General features: G+C 43.4%; 1 protein-coding gene across 3 annotated transcripts in view; it reads right to left on the reverse strand.

The window, feature by feature from the left end:
- Positions 1 to 19258, reverse strand: part of CRIM1 (cysteine rich transmembrane BMP regulator 1) — a 191695-nt gene that overhangs the window by 98357 nt on the left and 74080 nt on the right. For all 3 annotated transcript variants that reach the window (XM_047854122.1, XM_047854124.1, XM_047854123.1), the window contains exons 3-4: positions 6965 to 7207; positions 5805 to 5925 (exon numbers count right to left, since the gene is read on the reverse strand). In XM_047854122.1, coding sequence (XP_047710078.1) covers positions 5805 to 5925; positions 6965 to 7207 — 364 coding nt within the window. The remainder of the gene's footprint in view (positions 1 to 5804; positions 5926 to 6964; positions 7208 to 19258) is intronic.

Genomic DNA, 19258 nt, shown 5'->3' on the forward strand with positions numbered 1-19258 from the left:
AAAATTTTAAATTATTTTGGATTAAGGAAAAAAAAAGTGAAAAGTGCTTCTAAATCCGGATTTAAAAATAAAACAGGTTTTTCAGGGTCTCGGAAAGAGATATAAATGTTCTGGATATAGGTTCTGGCAGAGAATCAGACCCGTTAGTCAGAGAGAGGCTGGAGCCAGGAGGGAGCTTGGGAACCTGGCTGGCTGTACTGTGTACAACCTAGGAAAAACCCTATTTTAAGCCTGAACATCATAAACAATGACTTCATTGATTTCCACCTCAAAATACCCAGATTGGATTCTTCTCAATAACTTTTAAGGAATGCATATTTATAGACAGTATGGCTTCAGAACAAAAAGTTTGGGACAAATCTCATTAAACTAAATTTTGAATGGGTGACTGTCAATAACATATTACATTCATTCATCTTAATAAAACTATGGAAGCAGTTAAGCAACAAGTCAAAAGGCATAAGGGCAATGAAAAACTCATTTGACTTACAATGAAAGAAAATAAGGTGGAGGATATTGTGGTCTAGATTTTTAACTAGTTAACGACTGTCCTAAAGCCTGCATCTAAAAAGATATGAAAAAATATAGAGGCAAAGGGAAGTCTCTGTAAAATTAGGCACATTCGCTGGATATAGCAGAGTGGAGTGTAGAGAAAAAAAAAACTTGTGATCCAGGAGCCATCTTCGTGAGAAATAGCACAACCACGTGGAGGTGTGGACTGGCGGACACAGGACAACACGGGACGCACGGACCTACATCCCAGGCTGGATCGACCCTTTAGCTACAGCTGGTGGTTCCATGTCTCTCAGCCAACCATTCTATAATCAACCGTTACAGAGAAGAATTTCTGTGCAACATCTCTGAAAGGTTTTCTTTGTGTTTGTTTTTAAAATTGACCTGGTTTTCACCAGGCAGATCTCGTGGCATCCAAAAATGGCATTCTCTGCTAAACCAAGTTTTAACCAGGTAGTCACAACTTTAAGGAGGGAAGTTCAAAATAATGGTCAGCTAAATGATAACCCACGCTAAGGTGGTGCCCAGCGGCTCCTACATCATGGGTCTCCTCCTGGGTCAACTGCCCACTGACAGGAGGAGGAGGAGAGAGCAGCAGAAAGGTAGCAGACTGTGGGAGAACCACCTTGTTAACACACGGAGGCATGAGGAATAACAGATCTCTGTTGTTTTAAGCTACTACTATTGGGGGTGGCTTGTTGTGCGACAACGAGTAATGAAACATATGCACATTGTGTGAATATGTACAATGCTGAAATACGTACATACGTTGTTGAAATATAAATTCATAATCACTGATATTATTTCCTGGACTTTAAAACAACAGCAAAACACAGTTATCAAAAAACTGCGGTGGAGAGGACAAGGCTTTGGGATCAGAGAAGCTGGGTTGAAGACTCAGACCTGCTCTCATCCTTGTACCAAAGAACACATGACTCTGCACAGCTCACTTGTTCTCTCTGCCTGTTTTCTTATCTATAAATTCCTCATGGAATCAGAATGATAAAATGAGAACAACAGAAACGCTTTGTAAACAGTAAGGCACATTACACAGTTAAGCTGTCCTTGGAATTGCCACCTTCATGCTACTTCAATACTTAGTCCTTCCCCATAAAGGTATCATCCGGATCAATATATCAGACGTAACCTCCTCTGCTACAAGACTCCTTTTGCGGGCAGGCATTTGCACGCACACATGCACACGCAGGGCCTTCCAAGAACCACAGGTGTCATAAGCCCTGTGGACAGGGCTGTTTTTCCTTTCTGCCATCATCCAGTGTTTAGGCCCGTGGCCACTAACCCTCCTTCCTTTCACCGTCTCCTGAAAGGTGTGATGAGCTCACATCACATTCCAGGGCCAAGAGAAGAGAAAAGGTGAGAAAAAAAATTGGCAGGGTGCTTGGAAACCTAAAACATAGCCGAGGAAAGAAGAATTAAAAATGGTTAAGAGTTCACTGTATTGCAAGCAAGAATGACGTCAGAATGGGATGAAGTTCAGGAAAAGACAGCCAAAGAGGGTGGAAACAAAGGATGGGCCATTAAGAAAAAGCAAAGATGCAGCAAGTAAAGAAGGAAGGACCTGTCTGTAGAAAGGGCAGGGGTAAGGTGGGAAAACCAGCACTCATCGGGAACAGAAGATAAAAGAGATATCCACGCATGAAGAGACTATCTAGAGGGTAGAGTCTGTCACTTGTAAGAGCTCAAGTTATGCTTGAGAAACAGATGAATAGCTGAAAAAAATAAAACAAAAAGTCACAAATTGCACAAGGACTCACACCGAAATAGGGCGGTGAGGGGCTGGAATGGGTGAGAGTCTCACTGGGAATGGGAGTTCCATTTGGATGAGAACAACGGAGAGAGGAATTTGTTCTTTAAGGCAAGGGGGACAAAGTCCATGAGCTCCTCTCCTCCTTGCTGAAAGTCCAAGACATCTTTACAAAAGAGGGGTCATTAAGGTAAATCTCTACTGCCAACATTTCTGATACCTTCACCCTAACTGTAAAGGGCTTTCCCCCTGAAATCTCCACATCGCTGGTTTTGGTCCAAAATGGCTCTAAGTTCTTAATAATGCTCTTTATAAATAAGCGGTAAAGACCAAATAGTTACAACCTAATTTTATGTATTCTAAAATGGTCTTCTGTGTATCTCAACATCATACTCTTAAAAACATAAATCACACAAAAGAATACAGTCATGTAGTTTTTTTTCTCTTGAAATACTCCTGCTATGACTCATGGTAGGCTCTCTTCTTTTTATTTCCATTTTCACATGATTGTTTGGCTTTTTATTCTCTTGCCAAAGTAGGACCTATCATCCTCCTTAGTAAGCGGGAACCCACTTAATATGCTAAACTAGGTTTTAACCACGGTCTGAGTACATTCTGCATTTACCGATTCATTCACTATGAATGCATACAGAGGAAAAGAAAGAAGACACAATTCCTGACCTCTAGAAACGTCCTTTAGTTGGTGAGACAAGACTATGCGTGTAGCAGTGAAATAACAATGCAGGGAAATATGCGATTAGTTGGCAACACAGAAAAGAACACGTTAGGAGCTCCCAGGGCGTAGGATGGGTGTTGGTTGAAGCATGAAGACCTTTTGGATAAAGTGCAATTTAATTGGAGTCCTGCAGTGTGAACAATATTAGAAAAGGTGGAAGGGAGAGATAAAGGCTTTGAGAGGTGACCTTGGTGCTTGGAATGCAGAATTTCTGCAGTATGGAGAAGTGGGCCATAAAGAAGGGGCTTGGGGAAAAGTGCAAGGTTTTTAAAGTGAGCCGGGGAGTAGTATTTACCGCCCAACAGTGGGAGGGTAACAAGAAACTAAAAATACTCAGGCTTTCTTCTTCAAGAAAGAAATCAACATGGCTTAGCGTGGGCCTGCTCATTCATTCGTTCATTCATTCACCCATCAACAAACGTAGACACATTACAATTCCTATTCTAGTACTAGAGGCTATAAAATATTCCCTTGAGAATCACACAGAGAAGGGAATACTGACCAAAAGAAAAAAAAAATCAATGATATCAACGTATCATAAAAAGTGCTTCAAGAGACACATGGGAATTAAATTACAAGTGAGCAGAGGAGGGCACCTAAGTCATCCTCAGGGCTGAAGACTTCAAACACTTCAAAGAGAAGGAAATGCAGTCCCGAAAGGGGAGCAGAAACTGTAGGAGGGGAAGGTGCTCAGGGAAGCCAGCTGTCGGCACTGGCATGAGCATCAGCTGGGCATGGGCAAGTGAGGAGAGGGGTCTCATCCAGGCGGGAACACAGGATGTACGCGGACAGGGGCGGGGAGTACCATGGGTCAACGACCATCTCAAATACAGAAACTAAAGGGCTGTGAGAACTTATCCCTCCCCTGCAAATAATTTACAGTGGGATTTTGAATGACTTCCATCTCTGTTTTCAATTTCTTCGTTAGAGGCACCTTTAACTGACTGACCATTCTTGAGCCCTGGATGCCAAAGTCATATTTACATCAACACAATAATAAGCATCCTAAGGTTTATGTTTGTAAGACTCACAGAAGCTTGGATATAAAACAGAAGACATCTAGCTGAACCTCCTTTCCAGTGTAACATTTCTTCTAAGCATTCCTGGCAGGTGGCCATCCAGACGGAAAGAAATCTACAGCTCTGGGGAGCTGAGGAAGCAGCCCAATTCATCACTGTACGTCATTAGTTGTGAGAAAATTTTTTCCTTAAACTGAGATTAAGTATGTCTTTTACCCACTTCGACCCCCTGGAGGGGCTGAAAATTCGCCTACTGTGCCTCCTACGTGCATATGGTGCCATGTTACGTTTATAACAGTGACTTGAGAATTGTCCCTCTTCTTCACTGAAGGACTTGTTAATTAACAACTGGCTTAGTTTTGATTAATTAGGTTCTCTAATATAATGTGCTACCTTCCTTTTCGTGAAGACCTTGAAGGGACATCTGTTACCGTTAATGACGCTCCCTGTTCCTCCATTACGGATTGGTAATACCTCACGTTTGCACAATGTTTTACCCCTTTCCAAGTATCTTCACATAATCACACTGTAATGTCCTAAGAGGGGGCTACACACTGTGAGTACGTGAATCGTTGTTATCTGCTTTATGATACCATACAATGGATACAATAAGGGGTGTAACATGTGTCTGAGAGGTTCCTAGAGCTTCTGACAGGGCAAAGGTTAGGGAAAAACTAATGTCATTTTAAGAGAAGAAAAGAAATTATCAGAACACACTCTGGATGTCTACTCCAATTATGGACTACAAATCACTGGCACTTACCTACAGACCATATATATTATGTTGACAGGGCCATTTGGAAAATCAAAACGACTCCTCAACAGACACACATGGGAAGTGCTGGCACTGGACAGGGCAGACGGACAGTTTAGAAAGGGAGCTAAGGAAGGCCCGTTTCAACTGTGGATATTAAATGCAGAGCACAGGAGAAAGAAACGAGTTGACTTGGTCAAAATGATGCCTTAGTGGCCTGGGAAAGATGGAGGAGAGGTCATGGCAGGGAAGAGGGGAGGGCGTCTCAGCAGGGGAAACGGAACAGAAACCCCATGTTTCCGAGCACGGTCTCCCCCAAAGTCAGGTACGAAAGGCCGGCTCCACGGTGCTTCTCTGAAGACTGTCTAGGACCCGACCTGGAGACCCTCAAGTTCTGGAGTGAGCCTGGTCCTGGAGGGCTGAGTGGATGTCCTGCTACTATGACTAAAATGACAGGAATTTTTTTCCCCATCAAGGCAAAGAGGGCTGGCTTGTTCCTCCAGAAAAGCATCAGCAGAATTTAGACTCCTCTCTGCCTCAGCAATTAGCAGGCCCGGGTCGATGCGTGATGGCAAACGTAAAGGATTCCGTGCGAGCAGCTCCACGAGGCCTGCTGTGTTTCATCCCATTGGACACAACGGTTAAGAACCGGGAAGACTCACTGCGGAGGGTCAAGTGACGTGCCCGCTCTGATCAACACCCCGCTGCCTCCCTGGCTGCGTGCTGAGGGACCCATATGCCCATGCAGTTCCCAACCTGCCAAAGTGCACAGGCACCCGGAAGGGAAGAACCTGTAAGGGTTCGTGACTTGACCTGATGACATCTGGCTTTGACCCAACGAATGAGACGTGTAAATACCAAGTCACAGGAATAGTCAGGATTTCTCCTCAGAAACAGGAGCGTGTTAGGTTTCCCTGATAACCTGGGGAGAGCAGAGTGCGTGCCTGAAACTGTGCCTTCAGTGATGCTAACACACGAGACAGCGGAGAAGAGCTGACAAACTGATGACGGACCAACCTTGTTGGCAGGGTGCAGCAACCGTCCGCCGTGAGTCTGACTTGAGTTTCGTAGCTGTCCAGAGGGCACACGGCCTGCTGCACGGAGGGGCACTCCACGGTGCTGCAGTCCACGCTGAAAACTGGAAGGGGCAAACAGAGGCACCATTTACTGTTACGTTTACTTGCACTGGGAGTCCCCGAAACGAAACACTGGCTCTTCACAAACGTGTGCAGTTTCCTTGTTCCCCAGAACCCTCTCGTCGCACTGACGTTTTCATTTCGGTCCACGTTAGAGAGTGGCAGTAGGGCCCGTATCTGCGCCAGGAAAGCAGGGGATAAGACCTCTAAGAGTTAGGATGAAGACACAGAGAGAGAGGGAAGCCAGCGCTGGTTATGTGGATGGTGAGGGTCAGCCAGACGCGTTCCTGGCACAACACTGCAAGAGATGGACAAGGGATTGTTTTGCTTGAGGCTTTTATCCAGCAGTTAAGACCAAAAAAAAAAAAAGAAAGTCTGACCAATGGTTAGAGACTTGCAAAGAAGAAATCACTATAGTTTAGACCTGTTCACAGAGTGTATTAGAAATGCACAAGAACAAGGATGTTAGAAATACTGCGAAGCAATAAGTAGCTGGGACAGGACAACAAATCAAATGCAGCAAAGAAGGTGAGCAAACAGTCTGAGACCTAGCACATGCTCTAAAGCCTGCAGACAGATGGCAGGGAACTGGCAAGGAGAAAGACTAGGGCTGAGATTTTCGTTCTAACGCATCTGGTGGTTGGATGCATATTTACATATGCATCTTTCTGTTTACATATGATGGCTGTTTTTAAAGGTGATAAACCGATAGGTCTACCAAGGAAGGCTCTGACCTTCTTCTCTGGGGGAACGGAGCACAGAGCTACAGCATCATAAATTCTCACCCCACTTCCCGCGTCAAGCAGACTTTGAAGGAAAAGGGAGAGAAGAAAAAAGATGGTCCCTATCGGCAGGTGCGTGTGCACCAGCGAGTTGTCACCCTGCCCCTCTGACTAGGAGGTCAGCAGTGAGAGTGGCAGGCGTGCAGGGTGCCGGCAACAAAGCCCATCTTCCCCGGGAGGCTGGCAGCGGTGGCAGCAGAGGGGCCTGCGACCCTGGGCTGCAGAGAAGCGAGGCCGCCGATGCGACGCCCGCGCGTACCTGGTTTGCACTCATACAGGTCACAACACTCTCCCGGCTTCCCTGAGGCCTTGGACACTAGTATGTTCAGGTATCCCGGCTGGCAGACTTTGCGCAGACAGCCCGCAGGGTCGCACACGCAGCGGCTGGGTAAGGGGCAGCACTCCCCGGGGGGAGCATAGCCCTCGATCAGAACGGAATCTTCAGGACAACGTGGAGAGAACTGGACTTCACAGCGGGCCTTGGAGCAATCTGGCTTCTCTTCTAAATGGGAGAGAAAGAATTTAGCACGTGCCCGGGGGGCAGTGTGGGGTGCTGTTGTCAGACTCAGGGGCAGTCCTGAGGATCTATTCATGGACCGAAGAGGAGGGGAGAGAAAGAAACCAGTGAAACTGTCACACTCGGCTCAGCCGGCCATGAAAATCTCCCCTGAGATCTGCTCATGACATGGCGGGGGGAGCACAGTGGCCTTCTCCACCTCCCTGCTCACTTGTGCTGAAAAATCCACGTTCCATGTGTCAACCAAAATCAAGAGTGGCACGGGAAGGTGCTTACGTGGGGTGCACGATCTGGGAAGAGGACTTCATCACTTACTGACCGAAAGCCTTTGAACTTAAAAGGAGTTTTAAGGCCTGCTCTTCGAAAACAGCATATGTTTAAAACCCCAAAATAGACCCACAAACAAATCCTGGCTACTTCAGGGACTGGACACAAAGGTATGTGATTATCAACACGAAAGAACTCTCTCTCTGAGCCCTGAATTTTGAAGAGATGAACTTATTTAAGACCATAGGATTCTATGACATGGAAGCTTCACAAGATGGAGAAGGAGCTAAATTGCCATGTAATTTCCCTAAACACCATCCGGCGTGTCTATCTCTAGCAGAGATCAAATGCCCCTCTCTCCTTCCTCAGGCATTATGTACTGACCACTGCTGTGCCTCCATTTTAAAAGAAAAGAAAACTAAATCGAACAAAGCCCTAGCTTCTGGAGCCCCAGTCCACAGCTGAGTCTCTGGGTTTAAACTTTTAAGAAACCTACACCAACATTATGTCCTTCAGGAAAAGGCTGAAACAAACCCAAGGCATGTCATCATGGCCCTGTGATCTCTTGGGCGAGGGGGGGGGAGGGGGGGATGGAGGGGGGATGGAATTCAGAAAATGTTGGGTGAAAATGACGCCATGTGGTATTGGGGTACATTATCATTAGCTCCGTGTTTTCTACAGTAAAACCCATCCAGAATCACAAAGCACGGTCAGATCCAGGTCACCTAGTTTAGTCTTCTCAACTAAAAATTAAGTTCAACTGATGCACGTGTGGTCAGCGGTAAAAGTAAAACAAGAATCCAGGTGTCCTCACTTCCAGGTCGTTCATCTCTTCGTGTTACACAAGTAGCTCTATTTCCAAAACCAAGTGCTCCTCAGGTCACTCCTACCTTGATGGCTGTATCTTTCATTTCACTGACCATCTTCCTTGTCTACTTCCTGTTTAATCAAAACGCCCGATGAAAGAGCCTTCCTACTCACAGGTGTAGTAAATTCATTAAAAAATATTTACAGAGAACCTGCTGTTCTAGCAGCTTGAGCTGTGCTGTAGGGAGAACAGGCATAGATTCCTGCCCTCATATAGTTTACAGCACAGAGGAGGGTGACAAAAAATAAACACTAAACATCATAAATAAGCAAAGTGTGTTATAGTGGAGGGTGCTAAGTGCTATGGAGAAAAAAATGGAACAGAGCAAGGGGGAATCTGAGTGACTGGGGGGGCGGCAGTTATAATCTGGTCAGAACAGGCATCACTGAGAAACCAATGTTTGAACCAAGACTTAAAGGAGGGAGAGAGCGGGCCATGGAGATATCTAGGAGAAGAGCATTCCAGTGGCAGGAACAGCTAATACCATCCTGCATGTCCCAGGAGGGGTGGGGAGGCCAGCATGGCTGCAGTAGGCTGATGGAGAATGCATATATCCTATTTTCCTATGGTAACCCCAAGCAATTGCCCGGAGAAGAGAACACAAGAGGAACTCCAGTCTTGGATATCCATCAGTGTGGACAAAACAAATCATTAAGCTGGGGAGGAGAAAGTGAATCTTGACAGCATGGGGATTGATGGAGATGGAGTTGGTTAAGTACGTCCCGTGGATGACTTCTCAGGCAAACACAAACACACTGTGTCCAATCATACCACAAGCTCTGTGACTTTAACTGCAATAACACTTCATTCCTCCTCTTGTTAATGTGCTGTGATGAACTTATTCTGTGTCACATTCTATTCCATTCTTCTCCTGAGAAATACTTGTTATGTACAATCAGACTTTCCAAATATATGCTTCAATAAAACACGCTTTCATTATAACCCAACATATTAGATTTTCCTGGTTATTCTGCTCTTTATGCTTCACAGTCTCAATGTTGTCACCTACTTATGTGCTTTGCAGTTCAAGCCTTGAGAGATTTATTTACTTCTTAGAAACTGCCTTTGTGGGGCGCCTGGGTGGCTCAGTCGTCCAACTCTTGACTTTGGTTCAGATCATGATCTCACAGTTTGTGGGTTTGAGCTCAACGTCAGGTTCTGCATTTACAGTGCAGAGCCTGCTTGGGATTCTCTCTCTCTCTCCTTTCTCTCTGCCCTTCCCCTGCTCTCTCTCAAAATAAATAAACTTAAAAAAAAAAACAACTGCCCTTGTAATACAAATGCCTTTGTAATACAAAATGTAGGTTATCACAGACACTGTTTAAACCACTATCCAAAGGGATTTAGGAATGTTAAAAATGAGGGTTTTTAAATCTTATTAAGTACTTTTTCAACTTTTCTCAAGATGACCATATTGGCTTTCCCTGTAATTTATTATATAATCAATTAGCAGATTTAAAATCATCATTGTTTTCTTAGATTAACTGTATTGTTTCATTCTCTTGCCAGAGAATGTAGGCTGTACTACTTCGGTACTATTTTCTACTTCTGTTCATTTCTTGAGAGACAGAGAGAGAGAGAGAGAGAGAGAGAGAGAGAGAGAGAGAGAGTGAGTTGGTAAATATGTGTATAAATATGGCCTAAGGTCATCTTTAAATACATGGCTATTTGAAAAAAACATGTATTTTCCCTTTACTAGATGTAAACTTGCAAATCTATCCAATCAGGCTTAATTATGACATTCAGACCACTTATAGCTCACATTTTTAAACTAATTTCCAAGAAGGACCTATTAAAATCATCCACTATGAACCAGCAACTTCTTGTATTGCTATCAGTTTTTTACTTTAATTTTTTAAGCCTGTGTTCTTAACTCCATGACTAGTAGGCATAAGATTCAAGCCTATGATACTGACTTGGCAAGTTGTAAAATGATGCTTTTAAAGAATCTAGATTTCTAAGATTTGTATCTTTCTTTTCATCTTGTAATTGCTAACATTCTTAGCTTTTCTCTTCTTTTAACCCTCTATTCAGGTCTTGATGGATTATCCAGTACCCTTACTTACTAGCACCTTCCTCCAATCAGTCATGACCTGGGTACCCAACCATGGTTACCATGGCATCAGGAAGTGTCTTTCTGATACTTTCTTTTCCGACCCATTTCTAAATTAATTCTTCTAAGAGATTTCATTTATTCATCTACGTCTCCATTCCATCTCTCTTCCGTGAAAAAATAAGGAGAAAACTATAGCCACACCTGTATTTCCCATTCATTTAGAAGGTTTTTCTGATATTACCTCTGAATTTTAAATTTCATCCATTTGAAAAGAAGCCTCTTCTGACTCTTTCCTTACAGTGTCTAACAAATCTATATATAATAGTTAAGTTAATTAACAAGGTTTCAGTCTGGTTGCCTTGGCAACACTTTGCAACTAGCATCTTAAAAAAAAAAAAAAAAAAAGAACAAAAACTGCCCCAGATACAGAAAGATTAAAGTGACAGAATCAGTTGTAACAGAGGAGGTTATGGAGAGAAAATAAGCTTCTTTCATCATATTAATTATCTTCTTGTAAGAGGTTAGCCCTTAAAATATTGACAGGGTCACCCAGTATTAGAACGATTTTACAATAATAATGAAAAGTGCGTCTCAATCTAAGTCACTTTAACCTGTGTGACCACATGCTGGCCAGTTGTAGATCTTCTCCAGGTTCCTATATCAACAGGGAAAGTGCAATCATGATCTACAAGTAGCAATCGCACTCGAGAGTTTTCTACTTAAACACAGATTTAAATAAAACCAAAGCCGAAACGAAAACTACTAGATGGGAAGGGAAAAAAAGAGAAGAGAAAATGATATTGCCAGATTCTCACTATATCTGATTTTCTGCAGAGTCCCACACATCTGACACGAAAACTTTCTTCCTCTTTCAAAATCTCTGGAGATGGTCACTTAAAATGCTGCATACTTGTTAATGGAAAACAGGCAGCATGAAATGGACTACTGAAATTTAGACCAGTAACTAACTACAAATTCAACGCTGCTGGGTGCTCGGTCATTTTCCTGAAATCTATCCTGATTCTCACACACAACACAAATGCACACAGGCAGCACACGGTCATGAGACACAATCCTTGGGAGTTCCAACCACAGAGACGTTTCAAGAGACCCCCACGTGTGGACTGGACTTGATATCACAGAATTTAGCAGGTAGAGCAGGGAGCAAAGAGGGGAAGATTCTGGGACTTCCACCTCACTCTGGTAGTCCCTCCTCCCTTATAATCTCAAGTCCTAGAGTAGCTGTGGCATCACTGAAGCCATCACAGGGGCCACCTGGCCGTCCTGGCAGGCAAATCTCCTCATGAGAGGAGATTTGGTTTTGGAGGCTATGCCACTTGAGGTGGTATAAGTGAGGTGAAGTCGGAGAAATCTTCTCTAATCCTTCTCTGATTCATCCGACAAACATTTACTGAATGACTTCCATGTGCCGGGGGTTCTGGGCACAGAATTTAGAGCATAAAAGGAATAAAACAAAGTCCTTGCCCTCCTGGATTCAGAATTCTGGAGTGAGACAATAAACAAAGAGCTACACACCATGGTGCCTGGGGGGCGATAAATGCCCTGAAGTAGAATCAGCAACGTGGGTGTACCCTCTGGGTGAGGGCACCTGCACAGAGACCTGAATGAACGATAGAGGGCACGCAAACAGCAGGGCAGGATGTCTCAGATGGAGGGACCAGCAAGGATGAAGGTGCTCAGGCAAGAGCAAGCCTACTCTCCAAAAAGAAAAGTATACCTCACAGTTATGAAGAAGAAATCTAAACTAGTGTAACTCCCAGCTAGAAAATACCAATAAAGACTTACAAGAAAAAATATTTTGACATATAATGTTTCTCATTAAGGATTCAGTTCTCACGACTGTGCTAGGGAAATGAAGGCAATCTTTATCAGTGGGGTACCTTCTATGCATAACGCACCATGCCTCTCCTTTTCTCCTCCATTGGGAAAAGAGGACATTTTCCTTTCTACTTGGTAGAGGAGGAACTAGGCACAGAGAGGTTAAGAAACTTGGCTAAGGTCACAAAGCAAGTGGCACAGCTTCCAAAGCCGACGATCTTCTCACTGGTCCACAATACCAAAAGCAAAAGGAACTTGAACTTTCCCCATTGGCTTTTCTGGTATTTGTATATTTCGTCAATGGCTACGGTTTCACTCACACACAGAATGCAAAATTAATTGGCAAAGATAAAGAAAGAGGTGCAGGGTCGTTGGTACTGTCCTCAACACTTTCTGGCTGGCCAGCCTCCCAAACTCATTTGCTCCTACAGACATCACATGATAAAAGGTAGAGGTTTTGGTTTGGTTTGTTTTTTTATCCAGTATTATTTTGTTCTGAAAACTTCTATTACAAACGTAAGCCACGTCATCCCTATATTTTTAAATTTAGAGACTGACTCCTTTAAAGTTACACTGTGAATTCTCTTCATTCACATTCCACGATTTTATCATAACCTTTTTTGGCAAGCTTCGCGGTGAAGACTCGTTCCACACAATCATAACCCTGAGGGGAAAAAATCAGGCTTGTTGATACAGTCCCAGAAATACTTCATATTTCGGCTTGTTCGGAAACACCAGCTGCACTTTCCCAGCACTTTCTTTTACTCTGAATTTAGGATTTAACAGTGAGGGAATCTACATATGCCCTTCTCTTGGCAGTGTGTTGAAAGTGCCATACTACATTGTTTTCATTACCTAATAAAGTTAGTTTGCATCCCAGAATATAAATTAGCCAGATATAAAGAAAAAAAATGAAATGATCTGTAAAGTTGCAACATAAGATACTTTAGTGCTTCTCATGCTGGCTGTCCCTTACAATCACTTATCAAGCTTTTAAGACTACCACTGTCTAGAGAGGGAGGGAGGCAAACCATAAGAGACTCTTAAACACAGAAAACAATCTGAGGGTTGATGATGGGGGTGAGGGAGAAGGGAAAATGGGTGATGGGCATTGAGAAGGGCACTTGTTGGAATGAGGGCTGGGTGTTGTGTGTAAGCAATGAACCACGGAAATCTACCCCAAAACCAAAAGCATGCTTTACACACTGTATATTAGCCGACTTGACAATAAATTCTATTAAAAAAAAATATACATATATCTCAAAGAAAAATCCTATAAAAAATAAGCAAATAAAAATCACCTAGGTGATAGGTGATAAGGCCTCTGGAGTTCCTGCATACTTTATCACATCATACATATGCATGGAAACATTCAGTGCTTTAATTTCTAAGGAAATAAAATGAACTTCAATCTCCTAAGAAAAAAAATAAAGAATAATGAAAAAATTTTTTCTGCACCAAAATACCCTTCCAACTGATGCCTGAAATTCCCTAAATAAAGATTAATTTATTGGCATTTAGTGAAAATTTTCCAGAAATGCAAATGTCTCTTTGTAGATAATAAAATCTGTACTTCGGATGAAAAAGAAAAAAAAAAAAAAAAAAAAAGAATACCACTGTCTAGATGCCACCTTAAATCAATTAAATCAGAATTTCTGGGGGAGAAGCCTGGGAATTAATATTTATTTTAATAGCTCCCTGAGTGATTCTATTGTGTGATTAGAGCTGAGAATTACCGTGTTACTCCTCCAAGCAAACCAGGAATCTTTACAATGAAGTTCCTTACTGACAACAGAGCTTTGCAAAGGGTGTATTCAAACATCCTGTCAAACGGCAGCTGGCCAGATGCCAAAGAAGCACTGAGCCCTCCAGATCTCTGCCTGCCCCAAATGGTCCAAACCAGATGCTGAGCCCCATGGTACCTCTAGGACTCTCCCGGCCCACACATCTTTTCAATGTAGGATATTACTGAATTGGGTTGAAAATAACGCTTTACATTAGAGCTCTGCTACTCAAAGGGTGGCCTCCCTGGACCACCAGCATCGGCATCGGCATCACTTGGGAGTCTGTTAGGGCTGTACAGTCTCAGACACCTGGGCCAGACCTACTGAATCTGCACTTCAGCAAGATCTCCAGGTGATTCTGTGGTCTTGAGTATGGTTCTCAAACAGTGGGCCATGGACAAGCACTTCATCATCTCCTGGGAATATGCTAGAAATGCAAATCCTAAGGCCCCATATGAGGCCTACAGAATTAGAAACTGGGAGTGCGGCCCAGCAATCCCGCTGAACAAACCCTCCATGGAATTCTCATGCACGCGGTGGTATGAGAACCACAGGGCTGGAATAATGATTCTCAACCCTGGCTGCACACGAGAACCGCTGGGGAGCTTGGACAATCTAGAAGCTCAAGAATACACCCGCTTTAATTCTCAGGAACTCTGAATCAACGAGTTCTCTAGAGTCTTCTTGGAAGAGGTCAGAGCTCCCTGGGAGGCATGAAAATAGCTGAGAGAGGGGTAGAGGGTAGGGAGTGGGAGAGTCAGATCCCAAACGTGGCCTACGTACATCCTACTGAATGTTAAATCACAGTTTACCAAAGTTTATTAGAATTTTGAGTCCAGGGACGTTTTATTTCATCATCCATTAGTTCACACCACGAACACATATTCAATTTACTCCCAGAGGGATTTGCCATTCATATAATTAAATTTAGATATTTGTACACAGTAACAAACTTGCAAAATGTAACAAGGATTTTATTTTTAAAAACCGGCAATAAAATAAAGCCTCAGAGGATGGTTTGGATAAATGTACAAAGAAAATGGAAGATTTCTTTCAAAAAGACTAATTTTGCCTAACAAACTTCTCTGAGTACCTGGTTCCCTTTTTTGCCGTAAACACAAGCCCCCAGAAAAGGAAGAAAAATTACTAGAGAATGGGAAAATGACTAATGAGGAGAACTTAAATTAACTAGATTTGTGCAGTCAGTTCAGCAACATCTTAAGAGGAATCTTCATAACAGTTTGAAAATGTCAGAGGCATAAACCTTAGAAATGAAGAACTCCCCAGGGTGGTGTTGAAGCGGAAGGCAACGTCCATTACAGAAAACAAAGCCTCTATTTTGCTGAGTGATCCACATTGGATGGGTTGCTTTCTGCACTTCAAGTTTTCCTCCACTGAGGAAGGGGATGCTGTAAAACCAGGCTCTCTTTTTGTGAAATCAGGATCCGGACTTGAAAGGTGCGGTGCATCTGGAAATGGGGGGCTGGCCGTGTGGGTGTCTCTGTGGACATCCTTCAGCCAGGCCTTCTGTGAGCCCGTCCTCTGCAAGCAGGGCCTCCGGGAGGACTAATTCAGTAACTGCTGAATTAGAGGAGGAGCCAGTCCTCCTTTTAAAACCCCAGTATTTGTTAACCACGTAGAGTTTTAGAAGTACAGTGGAAGAAATGAGATCTTACGAGACTTGAAGAAGGAAGGAACAGAAAACCAAGGGCATTGTCAGCAATTCTGTCAATAAAATCCCGAGTCCAGAGGTGGTATATGGATTTCAAAAGTCTTGAGGACTCCAAAGAATACTATGTGCTGATCGGAGGTCTTCAGAAGTTCCTGAAAGCGACTGTACTTATGTGATTAAAATGATAGATCAAGAATAAGGAGGGCGCAGACCAGCATGGAAAAAGGACGGGCGGAAGGCACCGCAGGACGCTGCTGTTGTTCAGTCTTTGCTGACAACAGCAGCCGCAAAGGAACAACAGCGGGCTATTTAGCTGTTCAACTGGTAGTTCTCATGAGGGTTTGCACATTCTGGCGGGGGCGGGGGGTTGGGGGACACAAAAACCGTGTGGCTAAAAATATGGAAGTAGATTTTTGAAAAAATTATCTTGGCCATTTATTTCTTCTTTCTCTTCCTCCTTTCTTTTTTTAATTTCTGTTTTACTTAAGACAAAATACTTGTTTGTACCAGTGGCTCGTCATTTAACAGAGGCTTCTTTTTAGCTACTTTTCTCTCTCTCTTGCATACATGGGAGTCAGTATACCTACTGGCTTACTACCAAGATTTGAGAGCCAGAAAAAAGTACGTTCAAATCTTGGCTCCTCTGAAACTATCTGTGTGATCTTGGACACGTTTCCTGACGCTTCTCTGTGTCCAAGTTTCCTCGGGGTTGTTGTAAGAGTTAAGCGAGGTAATATATATTGCAAGCAGCCCTTTGCCTGGCGCATCCAAGTGTCCAGAAGAGAAGAGCTCTTATCACCATCATCAATTATTACAAAAAGTCTAGGCTTTGAGTCAGACTAACTTAACAATACTCAGTACAGTATACTCATGTGTTAAATGGGGCATCAAAATGCTTACCCTACAAGACTGTTTTAGAGATGAAAACAAAATGTATGCATTCGCTCCTATTGTATAAATATATAATATTTATAAAAGCTATATAAATATAAAAGAATATTTCATATTAAACATATACATGCACACGTACATCAACACATACATATACACACGCAAAGCATTATCCTAGGTGCTAATATTAGCTCACTCCTCCTCTCTGTTTTAAACCTAATGCCCAACACAGTGCCTAGGACACAGATGTGATCATTATATGTCTGCTATTACTGACAAAGGTGAAGCTGATTATGAAACACATACACACACCATATATCCCCACATACACACATCTCTTAGCGTGCTCCCTACAGAGTCATCTTAGCATGCTAGAAGTTTAACTCAAGTGCTGCTTCTCTGTCAACTTCCACTACTTTCTTTATTGATTTCTTAAAAAAAAAAAAAAAAAAAAAAGGCCACTTTTTTGAGAGAACAGTCTCTGCTCTGTCTGGAGAGCAGGAAGGAAGCTGCCTTATAGAGGTAGTTTTCCCTGGAGATTCTTCCCTAGCTATTTCTGCATTCAAGATGTGCTGATGGGACTGGCTCACAAAGTTAGCAAATTGACAAGATGGAATATAATGTTAAAGATTGCCTCCCCAAAACAGACACACAGAGGCCTCCTGACATTTATACCTACACCATTAAAGGCCCTCCCCAGTAAGAAAGTGCTTCCTCCTTGCAGACCACCTCTGGCGGTCAGCGTCTCTCAGAACAGCCTCATTCCCTTCCTACAACTCTTCCTCTGAAGGCCTCTCCACCCTCCTGACCATTCCTTCCTAATCAGCCTTGTGCTGGGCCAAGCCCCTGAAAGGGCCCCACGTTTCTATGCCGTCTTTGTATTCTTTGTGTACCCGCGGCGTAAACCCTCATCTACCACGACCGCCAAGAGGGCACCCAGAGACTACAAATATGTGAGCTGCAGCTGAGCAAAGGGACGTGTTTACTTTCCATCCGGAACGACAACTTGACCTGCAGCAAAAACAAAAATACTGCGATGTGTATTTTTTCCCAGAAATGATAATTATAGTACTCCAAACATTTTTCAAACTTCAACTACCAAAATGGAAAAGGCATTCAAAAAATAATTTATTAAATAGCTTATATTCTTGGTAGCCCTTACATGGAAATTCTACTTCCCCCCTCCCCCCTTCATAGCAATTAAAGCGTTTGGCTCCTGGCTCAAAACCCTTCTCCAGAGCAAGGTGAGGTTCAACCTGCCGACCTGCCAGGTAGGTGGCTGAAGCGCTATCCTTATTCATCATAGTGTGGGTTTATAGCACCTTTTCCACCCCAAAATACCAGCGATTTAAGAATTGCAATGACACAAAGGCAATTCTGCACATCTGGCTGATGAAACGCCTGAACCAAGAAGCAGAGGCCAGAGGGGCTCCAGGTACCAAACACAGAAGTATAGTATTTAGACCCTTCTCAGGAGCATGATGCGAACCCCGGCTTACTCTCACTCCTCTCTCTGAAGAATGTGCTTCTTCAATTCATTCCCCACCTGGTCGTTTTCCTCTAGCCAAAGTTCTTCTAGACTCCTTACTCCCATCGGGAAATGGCCCTTGTAACTACCGCTCTCAGGCTTTCCAACATTCTTTTGAAGTGGTTCTCACTTGAGTGTGTTAGACGGCTTTTTAAAGCATGGACTGTGAACCTCGCTTCCAGAGTCGCTGATTTAGTTGGTCTGGGTTGAAGCCTCAGAACATGCATTGCTAACAGATTCACAGGTTACTGATGCTGCTGTCCAGGCACCATGATTTGAGAACTGCTGCTTTAAACCATGTCTATTTGAAAATTTTTAACTCTCGTAAGCTCTATCATCATCTCTCCTCCTCCCAGGCAAAGCTGCTTCTCTCTCTCTGTAGATATGTACTAGAGCTGGTGTTCGATGTAAAAGGACAGTACTGTGCTTGATGACCTGACAGGCCTAAACTCATCCTCTTCTACACTAAATAGCAGCCCACAGGGAGCTACCATCTCAGACCTGAGATAAAATTCAGAGAGGAGCTCATGGGGAGAACAGGCGCACATTCAGACCACTATATTAGATTTGCATGGAGAGGTCAGGGCTATTGCCAGTGAACAGCTGGGGCTGCTCCCACATTTCAGGGGTATAGCATACTTCCAAATATTTTCAAATGCAGCAAAGGACATAATGACACCATAAATCAGTCTAACCAGAATGAATTAAAGGGGGCAAAGTAGTTAGTATATGATGAACCAACTCTCACAAATTCACCCTCTAATAATTGGGAATTTGTGATAATTTGGAATCAGAGTGTTATGAAATTTAACTTTAACTTAATGTGTGATGGGGACTAGACTCTACACAAAGTCACTAGGGACCTAAATTCCTTTCATTTATTTGCTCCTCAATACATACTGCGCAGCCCTCGTCCATCTAGCCTTTCAACCAGTGGGAAGAGAAGAAAGTGGAAGGGGGAGGGCACAGCTCTAAGTGGCATACTGTGAGAAGCTGCATTATCCCTTCAGCTCCCTTCACCTGGCGCGGACTTAGTCACACAGCCACACCTACCTGCAAGGAAGTCTGGGAAATGTAGTCTTTATTCTGGGTGGCCATATCGGTAGCCAAAACTTTATGGCAGAGGAGAAT

This window comes from Prionailurus viverrinus, chromosome A3 (genome assembly GCF_022837055.1).
Source record: "Prionailurus viverrinus isolate Anna chromosome A3, UM_Priviv_1.0, whole genome shotgun sequence".
In the NCBI taxonomy this organism is placed as follows: Eukaryota; Metazoa; Chordata; class Mammalia; order Carnivora; family Felidae; genus Prionailurus; species Prionailurus viverrinus.